This window comes from Myxocyprinus asiaticus, chromosome 21 (genome assembly GCF_019703515.2).
Source record: "Myxocyprinus asiaticus isolate MX2 ecotype Aquarium Trade chromosome 21, UBuf_Myxa_2, whole genome shotgun sequence".
NCBI lineage: Eukaryota > Metazoa > Chordata > Actinopteri > Cypriniformes > Catostomidae > Myxocyprinus > Myxocyprinus asiaticus.
This window is the reverse complement of record NC_059364.1, coordinates 18,419,972-18,434,752: the sequence shown is the minus strand read 5'-3', so window position 1 is coordinate 18,434,752 and position 14,781 is coordinate 18,419,972. Positions and strand designations below refer to the sequence as shown.

Sequence of the window (14,781 nt, the reverse complement as noted above, 5' to 3'; positions counted from 1 at the left end):
CTTATCGTGAAGAAAATTGGTGATTCAAGCTCTATTAAGAAGAGGGAGTTTGTTTTTTGTGAGTTAAGGATGAATCAAAGTGACCAAAAAGGTGAGAGTGTAGTCTTAACCCATTATACAATGCAAAAAAATTAAAATAATAAAAAATTTTTTTTAGATGTACCTTTTTTGGTTTGTTGTCCAATCTAAATATCTAAAACTCCTTACGTACATTTACTTTAGGAGCTATACTGCAGAAAAAAAAAATAATTATTGGAGAATGTTGAATATAATATTTAATATTTTAAAATGTCTAAAAATCCTTAAAACAAGATACATTCACCTGAGAAGCAACATATAAGATATTTAGACTTGCTTTCAGAAAATGTATCTTGAATATGAGTGCATTTTGTCTTTACTGCACTAGCAGAAGTATAAACAAGTGAAAAAATACACTTATATACAAAATATGCATATATTCAAGATACATTCATCAAAAAACAAGTCTAAATATCTTATATGTTGCTTCTCAAGTAAATGGATCTTGTTTTAAGGATTTTTAGATCATTTTAAATGGAAAACCTGACAAAAACATTTGATAACAGTAGGATTTTTTGCAGTGAATTTTTTAAATAAATTAAACAATAAAAATCCAAGTATTTTTTTTCCTTGTAATTCAGTGAATGTCATTTAGACATAAGATGATTTTGTCTTCTTTATCGTAAGTAAGCACATTTAATACAACATTTTAAGTCGAGGCACAAGCTGAATAATCGGTTGAGAACTAATGATTAATCGCCCGAATAGTCGAATAATCATTCTAATAATCGTTAGATTAGTCGATTATCAAAATAATCCTTAGTTGCAGCCCTACTTGACAGCCCCAGTCTCCAGTCACTTTCGATGTTAAACCTCTCTGGTGTTCTATAGAAGAAAGTCATAGGCCCCACGGCTTTGGAACAACATTGAGGGTGAACTCGGGTAAATGATGACAGAATTTTCATTTTTACATGAACTATCCCTTTAACTGCATCATCTCAGGGAACTTTTAACTAATGGAACAGAACTCACAAAGTGCGACTGGAGCTCCCAGTTCTGCACATGATAGAGCTGTAACAGCTGACTGCATTTGACCTAGTTCCCTCTCTCCCACACACATACACACTCTCACACACACACGAAACACTCACACATGGAGGGTCAGAGTGGGCTTGATTATGTCCAGGAGGAGAACTGACCTACTTGAGGCGCAGTGTTTTTGTCAGTCCTTTAGCAGTTTGACATGAGTCTGGCAACTGCATGGCTCCTACTGCTCAGTCTCTCTCTCTCTCTCTCTCAGTGCCTCTCCCTGCATGGCTGCTGTTTGCAGTGGATGCATGTTCATTCTTTATGGAGTTTTAGATCATTGGGTGGAAAAAAAGTTTCTTGCATTGCATCAGAGGATCTGTTTGCTGGGGCATATAGGGGCATTTTGGAAAAGTAATGGTAATCTCCCAGAAAGTTGGCTGAATGAACGTGGGAATTTTGAGAAGAGATGGAAGTGTATATATTTGTATATTTAGCCAACATAAAGCTGTTTGCAGCTTATTTTTGCATCTCAGTGTTTCTACAGTATAATGTCTAAGAATGATCCTTAGATATGTATAGTAAGTAGTTTTTTCTTGTGATTATTACAGGGCGGCATTTATAGTTTACGTCCACGCTAAGTCGTAAGGATAATATACTGCATAAGCAAAATCTACAGCTATTGTTCCTGTGATGTTTTGTTAAGGCTCTGAGTTTTTACTGATGGGGAAATAAACAGTGGTTTGCTATAATGAGGATCCTGCTGTTAACGTATGAAACTTCCTCCTCAGCAGTTAGGAGCTTTTAATAGCTCTGAGCTTTTTGCCCATGCACCGTTTGTGTTTGGCGGCTTTCCTGGATTTAAGCATGCAAATGTTAGTGTAATATTCTGCCATACAAATGTTACACGGGTTTAAAAACTATGCTAGGTACTGCTTTGAGAGTAAGACAGTAAGACATTTACACCTTTTTATGGACTTTCATGTAATTTGAAAAATATATTTTTGAGTGTTTGGATTTTAGAATGCAGCTTTGATGATGTTAAAACCAGGGCTGCAGATATTGATTATTATAAATGTTGATTATCTTGTGCATAAAATTATAAATTAGTCAAATTATCAAAGGAAATGACTTCTAGTACAGGTCACTTATTGCCGCACATGTTTTTCATTACATTAAGTGTCTTAAGTAAAAGGATGGCCTAAGTTACACAGAATTTAAATGACTATGTAGGACGTATCCTCATATGAATAGAATAATTACATTAAAAGGCATATTTTACAGTTTTAGGACACTACCTGTTGTGCAACCATGGGCAAAAAGTGGTCTGGACGCTTACAAATGCATTTAATATATTTTCCACAAATCCTGATAAAGTGCTATTGTCCCAGTGCAAACATTTACTGTTGCCCTTGGTTACAAAGTGGATGCAAGGTAAACGTCAAAAGAAGTAGGCTGTTTTAACAAACTAAATAAACCATAAACTGATCTGATTGCTGTAAAGTTTTTTTTTTAGATCACCATGGTTCAACCAAAAATTGCATATGTATAAAATGGATAGTTTCAACTATAAATTCTGTGTTCAAAGCCGTTGTAAAATGCTGATAAACGCTAGATATAGATATATCTGTAACCACACATTGTATGTTGATGCGGCAAGTTGCTACATTGCTTGGCAACTGTAAATCGTTGTTGAGTTCATCCATCTTTGAAAATACACAAAAACACAACGAGAATAAGATGATGGATAACTAAGATATACTGCAACATGTATAGGCAAATGACTCTGAACTCTGAAATAAGCTAGAACTTTACCAGCTGACTAATCATCGCAGCCCCATCATTTCTATTAGTAATATAGGGTAGTCACTCATGGCCAATAGAAAAAACATGTTCACATTAGTGTAGGTTGAGTAGAGATATGTTTGCTATGAACCATAATCTTCAGGGATAAAGACTTTGGTGATTTGGTTTCCTCATAAATTGACAAGTGTGTTATTCAAATGAAGTGTCATCAAGATCTATGCATATAAATCATACTGTAATTACACTGCTGCTTCATGAAATATTCAGTGGCGTATTTGTGGCATGTTTAGTTATTACCGTAGAGGTATAATGTTGGAAAGTCATGTAAGGGGTTATTACACAAATGTATTATTGTTTTTTTATTACTTCTAAATATATATTAATAATTATTAGTAATATAATTATTTTGGAGAAAAGAAAATTGATTTAAAGATGCTATATGTAAGATATAGCATTCAAACAAGCGTTTGAAATGGGTACTGCAGTCCAAATTTAAAAAATTGGAGAGTTGTCTGCCCCACCCCAGACTCGAAGCTCATGCGGGTTGCCAGAATGTTGACATGCAAATTAGCCAACTCAGCATCCATTTTAAAGGATTTCTGGGATTTAAGCTGTCTCCATATTCCAAAGGCATCTCCAATATGTATCCTTGTTTTACTACGCCTCTGGTCATGGTGGTTTTTAGACGGATGGCGAGGCTTTTTAGGTTGGGTGGAATCTGTTATCTCTGATCCAGTTCGTTTGCTGGCTTCCATGGCTTCAGCAAGCAGTGTTGTTTGCCTGCAAACTTGTTCATATCTGGCAACCCGGTGGTGTCGAAATACTATTGGTGAGTGGCAGTGGGCGGGATCACACAGGCCAAAACGTAAACAGAAATTCTGGCCTGGAATGGAAACTTCAAAGTAGAATATACTGGCTGTAGCATTGTTATCGGAGAAGCCAGTATTTCAACTTAGCATATTTCTCTAATGACATTTTATGGTCATTTTATGATTTTGTACAGGAAAAATATTACATATAGCACCTTTAAACCTGAAATATCTGACAAATGTGCAAGCAACCTGGAATATTTCAGCAAATGTATTGATTTTAGATATTTCTTTTTTTTCTAAAAAGAGAAGTCAGTGTTTCGTACAGGAAAACCTAGAGTTTACTCAATTGCAGAGCCAGCAGGACCCCATTAGTCACATCAATTCAACCAGGACATCAGTTCACCCATTGATGACATCACCTCTGCTTACTGATACTTTCTTGTTTTGATAATTGCTTTCCCCCCTTGAGTAAAATGTTGAATTTGAACCCTACAGAAACCAGCACCTGCAGGAGATGTCAGAGTGACACAGGTACTCTTCTGTGTTCTAGCACTGTTTGACTTGTGGAGAGCTCACTGTTTCTCTCTCTCTCTCTATTCATCATCATCCTGGGCATTCATTCTGTTATTCATTTGTGCACAGTCACAGATGAGATGAGTCACGGTGACGCAGACGCTTTTGGTGTGCTTCCTCTGTTGCAGAGGTTTATATGTGGGGGGTCATTGGCTGCTGACTGAGCATCCATACCAGTTTCATAGACGCATGGACTACAGTGTCATCTCAGATTTAACCGGGATGGCTTTTTTCCTGTCATCTTTTATGAAGGCATTCAGTACATTCCACGTTTCCGTCTTTTTTCGGACTGTTCTTTGAACAGGAATGTTGTTTTGTCCTCCCATTTTTGTGCCTTCATCCGTGTGTCTCTCACTTTCAGGGCTGCCCTGTGTCGTTTGCTTATGTGCTGCTGGTTAACAAGTCTTTCTGTGAGCTCTTCCCGTTTCATCGCAGTCATTCATTCCCATCATAGCTGAATCTTTAGAGACCATGCAGTGTGCCGTGTGCTTCAAATTCCTTTTTCAATTCAAAAGAACATCAAGCTGTTTTGATTCTCTCAAATAGACAGAAGAGAGTTAGTGAGTCTGCGTTGTGCAAATTTTACGGCGATGTAGGACATGTACAGTTGTGCTCAAAAGTTTGCATACCCTGGCAGAAATTGTGAAATTTTGCCATTGATTTTGAAAATATGAATGATCATGCAAAAAAAAAAAAATAAGTCTTTTATTTAAGGATAGTGATCATATGAAGCCACTTATTATCACATAGTTGTTTGGCTCCTTTTTAAATCATAATGATAACAAATCACCCAAATGGCCCTGATCAAAAGTTTACATACCCTTGAATGTTTGGCCTTGTTACAGACACACAGGTTTAAATGGCAATTAAAGGTTAATTTCCCACACCTGTGGCTTTTTAAATTGCAATTAGTGTCTGTGTATAAATAGTCAAAGAGTTTGTTAGCTCTCCCGTGGATGCACTGAGCAGGCTAGATACTGAGCCACGGGGAGCAGAAAAGAACTGGTAATGGACAAGGTAATGGAAATTTATATAGATGGAAAAGGATATATAAAGATATCTAAAGCCTTGCAAATGCCAGTCAGTACTGTTCAATCACTTAAGAAGTGGAAAATTCGGGGATCTCTTGATACCAAGCCAAGGTCAGGTAGACCAAGAAAGATTTCAGCCACAACTGCCAGAAGAATTGTTTGAGAAATACAGGCTGCTCTGGAAAAAGACAGTGTGGTTGTTTCAAGGAGCACAATATGACGATACTTGAACAAAAATGAGCTGCATGGTCGAGTTGCCAGAAAGAAGCATTTTCTGTGCCAATGCCACAAAAAAGCCCGGTTACAATATGCCCGACAACACCTTGACATGCCTCACAGCTTCTGGCACACTGTAATTTGGAGTGACAAGACCAAAATAGAGCTTTGTTTGGAGAGGGGTCAACAAGGCCTATAGTGAAGCATGGTGGTGGCTCACTGATATTTTGGGGGTGTGTGAGCTCTAAAGGCACGGAGAATCTTGTGAAAATTGATGGCAAGATGAATGCAGCATGTTATCAGAAAATACTGGCAGACAATTTGCATTCTTCTGCACGAAAGCTGCACATGGGTTGCTCTTGGACTTTCCAGCACAACAGCGACCCTAAGCACAAGGCCAAGTTGACCCTCCAGTGGTTACAGCAGAAAAAGGTGAAGGTTCTGGAGTGGCCATCACAGTCTCCTGACCTTAATATCATCGAGCCATTCTGGGGAGATCTCAAACGTGTGGTTCATGCAATACGACCAAAGACTTTGCATGACCTGGAGGCATTTTGCCAAGACGAATGGGTAGCTATACCACCTGCAAGAATTTGGGTCCTCATAGACAACTATTACGAAAGACTGCACGCTGTCATTGATGCTAAAGGGGGCAATACACAGTATTAAGAACTAAGGGTATGCAGACTTTTGAACAGGGGTCATTTATTTTTTTTCTCTGAGCACTTTATTAGGAACACCTGTACACCTACATATTCATGCAATTATCTAGTCAGCCAATCACATGACAGCAGTGCGATGCATAAAATAATGTAGATACGGGTCAGAAGCTTCAGTTAATGTTCACATCAACCATCAGAATATGGAGAGAAAAAAAAATCTCAGTGATTGCGACTGTGGCATGATTGTTGGTGCCAGATGGGCTGGTTTGAGTATTGCTGACAGAAAGGCTACGGTAACTCAGATAACCACTCTGTACAATTGTAGTTAGCAGAATAGCATCTCAGAATGCACAACACATGAAGCGGATGGGCTACAACAGCAGAGGACCACAAATGTGTAAAATTTAGCTGAATCAAATTAGCCAAAGTATTTAATAAATGAACACACAAGGGGCGTTCAAATCTGTGGTGCGCTGGCTATTTGGCATTGAAGTGTGGATGTTACTATAAATATGTGGCATGGGCGTGTGTAGTCACGGCCCAGCCCCGCCCTCCTCCTCGTCACAAAATAATAATGTTAAAAATGTTAAAAGTCTTCTCTTAAGATTTCTTTAGATTTAAGAAGTTGGGTTGCCCGCTTCCTTGTATACAATGTCATTGGCTCTAATTTTTCTGTTCTGTATAGCTCTTCACAAGTATGCATTTTTCTGCCTAATGTGCAGAGGTATTACAAAAATCTCTCTATGTAGGCTATTGGGAAGTTCTCCCATAAGCTGCTTATACTCATTGGTAAAGACCTGCTTTAACAGATTGCATTATTTAGGATGGAAGAATCTAGGGTGAATTAATAAAAATTAGGCACAGAGACAATATTTTTAAATAGCTGGATTGTCTGTGACTTGAAGTAGAATTTACAATCACATTCTGTCCTGCATTTTTTATTTCTTTGTGTGAAAGACTTTTCAGTCCTGAACAAAGTTCTTAGAATTCTCTACCATATTCTCCATTATGGACAGTATCTGCTGTTAGATTTCTCTTTCATTGGTTTCATAGGTCAGGTAAGGTGACACAATGGTCTCAGTGGGGTGAGGATGAAGGACAGACATAGTATGGCCATGTGGACAGCAGGGTAGGGTATTTACACTGTGGAAACCCTAATTGGTCTAGGAAGGCCAGCCGGCATGTCTGCCAATACACTGTGGCATCAGTTTTAGCTCTCACACACTCCCAGATTGATCGAAAAAAGGTTGGTTTTTTTTGCAACAAAAGATGTAGCGCATCAAAAAGTTTACGATATAGCTGATGGATACGCAAAATATCTCAAAAATTTCACATTTGTTGACATAATATTTTTCCATTTAACTCTAGCGCATCTCATGTCGATACTTCATATGTCATGAGAAAATTGACATTAACGCAAACATTTTGTGACACATGACAGAATTTACCCCAGTCATTAGCCTGTGTTAATCATGACGACAAAGTATACATCCTTGAAAGCCAATTTATTGTATGTGAAGCATTACCCGCACTGTTATGGATTGGTCTTAACGGCATACCTGCACAGACCCGATGCTGCAAACACATCTGCGTCTTGACACTTCCAGGAGTGCCAACACAAATATCTTGTATCATGCACCTGTCATCAACAAGTGCACATGAACAAATGAATGGCCACTCTTTGCGATTAATTTAATTGTGGTAGCCATTCGTTTATTTATTGAAGTTGCTTTTCCACACCATTCAAAATAATTGACGGCAGTCATGGAATTAGCCCACAATACACAAAACATATCATTTCTGTGCACAAAGATGTTTTAAATAAAAAATTAAAAAATACACAGTACTAGGAGAAAAGCATCAGTTTGCTTTTTTGGATCACTAACAGCCCAATTCTATAAAATTCCGGCAAAATTTCCTGTATTAAATTAAATAAATTACCAAACGAATAAAGCATTAAATAAAAAATAATTGTAAAAAAAAATGACCAAATGAAAAAAAAAATGAAAAAAACTTTTTTTTTTTAGGCTTGTATACTTGCCTTTTCTTTACACAAACTTAAATTAGCCTTATCCTGTAGATTAAAAAAGTCGGCTTAATGACATACTCAGAATGTTCTACACTTATGTATCAGAACTATTTGTCCAATGCTGAGTTAACTTTCAGAAAACGAGCTTTTGAACATTTTAAAACTTTTAAATATTTTAAATCTAAATCTCTTTACCTCGGATTGCATTTGCTGAGCTTCTTCAGAAAATTTTAATTTCATTATGACACTAAAATTAATTTTAGATGACAATCAAGTTCAGTTGGTCATTAAAAGTTGCTGAAAAATATGCGGGACATAATGCAGTTGTGATGGCAATGCTTTAGATTAGGTGATTGTTCAAAATAGCCTATTGAATATCAGGAATGTATCATATGTGAACCCTGATATTATGTCACATAAATATTTCTTTAATAGCTGTGCACATAGCATATACACATCGATGGATGGTCCTTATACTAAGACCGAAAGTTTCCCCCACTACTTGGTGCAGGTTGCCAGCTTGAACAGGGCCATGACAATTTGCTTTCGGGTCGGAACCAGTGGCAACCTGCGATAGGCACAACATCAGGACCAATATTACAGTCGTATCAGAAGGGCAACTGCTCCCTTTTGATTGCAATTCCTCGTCTTCTGATTGCATTTATTTGTGAAATTAAAATGACAGAAAGCTGGTTAATTTCAATGAATTGTCTCAGTACAGGGGGGGATTAGGGACATCTGGGAGGCAAAAGTTACACAATTCGTGCAAATATTTCTGTATGGAAACGGCTTAAGGGCAGATGTCTTGCGATAAACCAAAACTTATGCAGCAAAGTGTTTTTTAAGCATGATGTCATGGAGGTCCACAATTTTTTTTTTTTTTTTCTGAGGTCTTGGCTGATTTCTTTTGATTTTCTCATGATGTCAAGCAAAAAGGCACTGAGTTTGAAGGTAGGCCTTAAAATACATCCACAGGTACACCTCAAATTCAGTACACTTCCTATCAGAAGCTAATTGTCTAAAGGCTTGACATCATTTTCTGGAATTTTCCAAGCTGCTTAAATTCATAGTTAACTTGTGAAGTGTATGTAAACTTCTGACCCACTGGAATTGTGATATAGTCAATTAAAAGTGAAACAATCTGTCTGTAAACAATTGTTGGAAAAATTACTTGTGTCATGCACAAAGTAGATGTCCTAAACGATACTAATATTAAATCAGTGGAGTGGTTAAAAAATGAGTTTTAATGACTTCAGCCTAAGTGAATGTAAACTTCTGACTTCAACTGTATAGTATTAATATATTTACATACTTTGATGCTTGCATTGCAAAGCCATTAAAATAATCATTATTGTTGTACAGAGCCCTATACTTGTGCATTATATTTTGCATAATACATATTAATGTGGGAGGGACAATGAAACATTTAGTGGAACTTTAGCTTTGGTTAAAATTACCTAACTGTATTTTTAATTTTTTTCACAAAAAAATTGGTTTGAGATCAAACATTAATTAGCTTGAAAGACTTGATGTCTTTAAAAACAAACCAAGTTCTGTCCTCAGGTTCTGTGATTGGCTGGGAATTGCTCACAAGTAAACTTGCTTAAACTCCTTTGCTCAAAAATTCACACACCTCTGATATTAGTCCCACTTTCCAAAGCTGCACTTATTAAAGAACCAATAAATTCAGTGAATAAGCAATTGGTAAGACGAAGACCATATAATGCTTTTGGCAAGGGTTAGCCTGGCTGAGAAGTCTTGGGTCAAATCAGATACAGAACATCGCCAAACTGTGATTATATGAAGTAGAGTTGTGTAGTGTCTTTCTCTCTGGTCTGGTTTGCCAGAAGTCTGTAGAGCCACAGGCTGTTTTCTGCTCAGTAAGACTGTTTTTGCTGCAGTCTGGCATATTTAGGAACAGCAGAACATGGCTGATATGAGTCACTGTGGACAGAGCCACAGACCTTGTATGGATAGCATGGATCTTGCAGTGCTACCAAATGTGCCTGTCTGCTCAATCAGAGTATGATCTTTTTTAAAATAGCGAGAAAATTCATATTTTATTAAAGTATTTTCAGTGGCGCTTGCAATATTATTTTTGGTCATACTCCAAGTTGAGGATTTTAACAAACCCTTTACCTTCAGAATTGGGCCAGAAACATACTTTATGCACAAACACATGTGATTTAAACATGCTATAAAATGTCAAATTTAACTACGAGAAAGCTGGCCATAGAAGGAGACAGTTTAAGAAGACAGCGATAAAGACAGAGATAAAGTTTAAGAACTTGTAGAACTTTACTGTATTAAGTTGCATTATGATTTGTAGTCTTACACATTTTGCAACAGATCACAAAATTGAGCTTTAAGGTCAAAATCGGAACCAGAATTTTTTGTATAATTATTTTGTAAACACTGTTAATGTCTTTGTTTTCACAATGAAATTACTTTTTTTACACCGTGTCTATCAGCAGTTGATGGAGCTGCTCTGTTGTGATAATAAACAGCATACTGTATGCTAAACCTTAGACTGGATTGGAGTCTGGCTGGTGTAAGCAAATCTCAGTTTTAGTGTCTGCCGTTGGCAAAGCTTTTATGTCAGTACTTCTCTGTTCCTGCTGGGATTCCTGCCTGGTGCACACCACTGTGAGCCAGCCTTGCCACCATAATGCCCACTGACATAGACCCAACACAGAGCCATGTCACTGAAATGTCCACTGCTGCAGACCCGGCACAGAGCTACAGCAATCTACTGCCAACATAACACTCAACTCAACCTTTACTGAAGCAGGTTTCTGGCAAAGTAAGCAGGAGTAAATGAGGGAAAAGAGACAGATGAGAGGGAAATGGAGGTAGAAAGAAGTGTTTTATTAGAGAATGAAAGAGAAACGTGATTAATGCACATTTAATGTTGAGTAGGGATGGGCCAATACCATGTTTTTGGAAAAACGTTCTTTTTGAAAGAAAGTTGCTTCTTTTTCCTCGTCGATTGGAATACCTGTTTTTTTTTTTTTTACAACAGCAGCTCTACACAGCCATCAATATTGTGAATTCATTTGTCATAGATGCTTTAAATCTTGTAATTTCACTCCAGTTGCACAGTTCTGTTGAAAAAATTGAACAAGTGTGAGTAGATGAGCACAGTATCGGATCGGATACCGATACCAGTAGCATGCCATATAGAGAGATCATATTGTAGTAAACGTTACACATTGATACTGTATGAAAACAGACTTGTCCCGGAGGAAATGATGTTTGTGGGAGAAATTGTGTAGTCGTATTTAGCTTGTCGAGTGGGCTATTTTACGTTGACGGAAGGTGCCGTGATGATTAGGCTAAGCACCGCTTGTTTGTTCGCTAGTTTACTGGTTGAATCGTAGGCGGGAGAGCTCTAATCTTTGTTAGGTGTGGGAGGCATTCTAGGTGGGGAACAACAGTTGAAAATTGGCAGGCGGCGTCTGGCTGTAACCTGTCATATGAGTTCTAAGTTGGTCTTTTGTGCGAAAATAGCAGTTGCCAGCATGCAGAGGTAGTGATTTAGCCAGCCGATAAGCTCTCTGTAATGGCAGGGTAGAATAATTCTCATTGAAGTGGGTGGGTGATTCCAGCCTCCCGCTCCTATCCTGCTGGGACGGCTTTCACGCCTGTCACAGAGAGGTGAGAAGTGTTCTCTTTGAAAAAGACCCCTTTGATATATTTACACAAACGCGATTTTCTGTAATTGTGTGTTTGAACTTGGAAAGGAAAGGGAGTCAGGTGCTGCTGGAATATTGAATAACGGTTTCTTGGAAGAGCTCCAGTTTGGATTGAGCAATGCATTAAGAGTCCTAGAATTTTATTCTGAAATGGTTATTAATGTAGATGTGAAATGACTTATGTCACACATATGAAGCTTAAAGTGCTGTCTGTGGTAAATAAGACTTACAGTAGGTGTGCGTGCCGTAAATTCTAGTAGCTTGTGTGCTTATTTACATTACCCTAGCAATAAAGGCGATGGAGACAGCTGAACAGTCTTAGTAGTCATTACTGGCTGATCGATTTAGAGAGGAAAGAGCCAAGACAGACGTCTGTCTCTCTGCAGCAGACTCAGAGAGAGCGAGAGAGAGAGAGAGAGAGAGAGAGAGAGTGAGTGAGACATACTGGACTCTTGACACCACCCTCTGTGTTCAAATAGCAGTACCAGTCTTTTTTTTTTTTTTTTTTTTTACTCATCTACTGTCTGTGAAGTAGATTTAGAAAAGAAAGAGAGGTATTGTTCATCTAAGGGGAGAGAGAATATTTTACAAGGTCCCTTGCAGAATCTGTTTGATGGCAGAGAAAGACGAGGTGCTGCACTACTGAAACAGTTTCTGCTTTTATTCCTGTTCTGTCTGCGTGTAATACAGTTTCTTGTTTTTTTACAGTCATTCTATGAAAAGGGTGCCTTTTCCATTGGAAAGGTGATTTTAAAGTACATTTCTGTAAGATTTGAACATTTTCTCAAACAAAGAATGTCTTAAAGTGCTAATAAATATCTTATTCTGAGGTTGTGATGGGGTGGAACATTTTAAGCCAAAATGGCTTTTGCTCTCCCTGTTATCAGTTTATGGCCTCCTATTGTTCACATTCAGCAGTCACAAATATTAGTTTTCTTTATATTGCAGAATTTTATATTTTATATTTATATTGTCTTTTTTATGGGACAGAGTGGATATGTTGTGCTTGATACAAATTATCAAGCTTAAAAAAACAACAGATTATGAATATTAAATAACAGTAGAATATTCCGAATTTTATGTCATTTAAATAGACAGTTGAAATTTTGAGGCAAAAAAAGTGGTGTGATGGGGGACGTAAAATGCACAAACACAGTTTTGATTCAAATGAATGTTTTCTTTATACAGATGTGATTGATTTCGTGTAAATGGGAAAACCAATACACATTTTATCATGGCAAAGTTATGTTAATATATTTTTTTAAATAAATATTTTAAATGGAATGTCTATGACTGGCTGTATGGATATATATAAATGCTTATGCTCTTTTACATTTTTTAATAGAAAACATTTATTATTGATTTGTAATTGATAATTGGTATATTTAAGCATGCAAAACACTTAATAGCAGATTTTTGTGCTTAGAATGACTCAGCTACAAGTTACATGAGTATCTAAACAGTGTCAGTTGAAAAATATAAGGACCGTTTGTAAGAAGAGCACTTAAATGCAGCACCAGTGTTTCTGCCGTATGCACCGTGCAGAATCGATTTGGTGAGGGTCTGGCCCCGTGCCAGCTGCTGCCATCCTGAACCGACTCCATCGCCATGGCGAGAGGCTTATTTTGTCACCCCTCTCTGGAGAAAAGTGCTGCCAGGACACATCAGCTGCATGATTCACTATCTTCAGCACTCATTCTCATCTCCCATTCCTTGCTCTTTCTCTCCCCGTCTCCTTCATCATCCTCCCTTCGCGAGAGGGGAAGACAGGTCTTTTGTAGTAGAATCAGTGCTTACAGTACACTGCAGATGAAAAGCATATGATCCAGAGAGAGGCATGCTGACAAGCTGTTATAGAGGAGCTCAACGGCTTTTGCCTCGGCTAGAGTGTAGTGACATCTAGTGGGAAAGACACAAACTGATGCAGAGATTATGACACTTGTAGGAATTTATGAGACTCCTAATTTAGTGATGCTTGCCTTGGCAATTACTATTGCTCATACTGAGGATTAGGGATTTGAACAAACCCCTAGCCTTAAATATTTATCTCCGGCAGGTAACTCGTCCTGCACCGCATAAATATTATCTAAAGTTTTGTGGTTTGTTTAGAAGAGGTGTGCTATTACCTTTCTAAGTGACCTGACTTATAATTTACATCTGACAAATAATGAAACGGGCAAAAAAAAAATCCCATAGAATTGTATTGAAGGGACCTGAGCCATATGTAGCGACCAGAATATCATAGAGGCCGAAAGTTCATTTGTTTGGGTGCTCCGGGGCCTTTCTGATCTCTCTCTCTTTCTGTTTTTCCTTTTTCTGTAGCTCTCCTGTCGTCCTGGTGCGAGGAGCTGGGGCGACTGCTCTTGTTGCGGCACCAGAAGAATCGTCAGAGCGATCCACAGGGCAAAGTGCCCTTACAGCCACCCATGAACTCCATGAAGCCCTCACTCTCTCACGGGTCAGTACTCAGCTCTGTAGATCACTAACCCGACACTCAATGGAGCTGGTCCAGGCACTGTTAAAAACCAGTGTAGTTTGGCCTCTACAACTGCTTTCTCAGAACTAAATTTCCTCTTGAAATGGACTTACAGGCCTAGTGCAATCATCCAGCACAGAATTGTTTGTTTTTATGTGCCATGTGATCTTGAAGACAAGCCTTTTCCAAGAAGTCATTGACCACGCTTTCATTAACAGCACTGTAAACATGACATCACCTTAAAGCTGTGTTGATGAAACCCATTCTCAGAACATTCTAAACAAATGGAAGATAGAACATTAAAATGTAACATTAATGTCCTGGTACATTTCTTAGAAAGGTTGAGAGAGCTGTTTTTTGGCCCTGTTTACACCTGGTTTTAAGAATGTCTCAAGTGATCTGGGCCCTTATTCACAATAAAATCTTAAGGCTAAAAG

The 14,781-nt window shown here is 37.9% G+C and overlaps 1 protein-coding gene across 10 annotated transcripts in view; it reads left to right on the top strand.

Annotated features, from left to right (window-relative positions):
* Positions 1–14,781, top strand: part of LOC127412128 (zinc finger MIZ domain-containing protein 1-like) — a 143,337-nt gene that overhangs the window by 102,902 nt on the left and 25,654 nt on the right. For 9 of the 10 annotated variants that reach the window (XM_051648237.1, XM_051648236.1, XM_051648243.1 and 6 more), the window contains one exon: positions 14,191–14,326. In XM_051648237.1, coding sequence (XP_051504197.1) covers positions 14,191–14,326 — 136 coding nt within the window. Of the gene's footprint in view, positions 1–4,136; positions 4,194–14,190; positions 14,327–14,781 lie in introns of those variants that run through there. The other variant, XM_051648245.1, reaches the window with a different exon arrangement.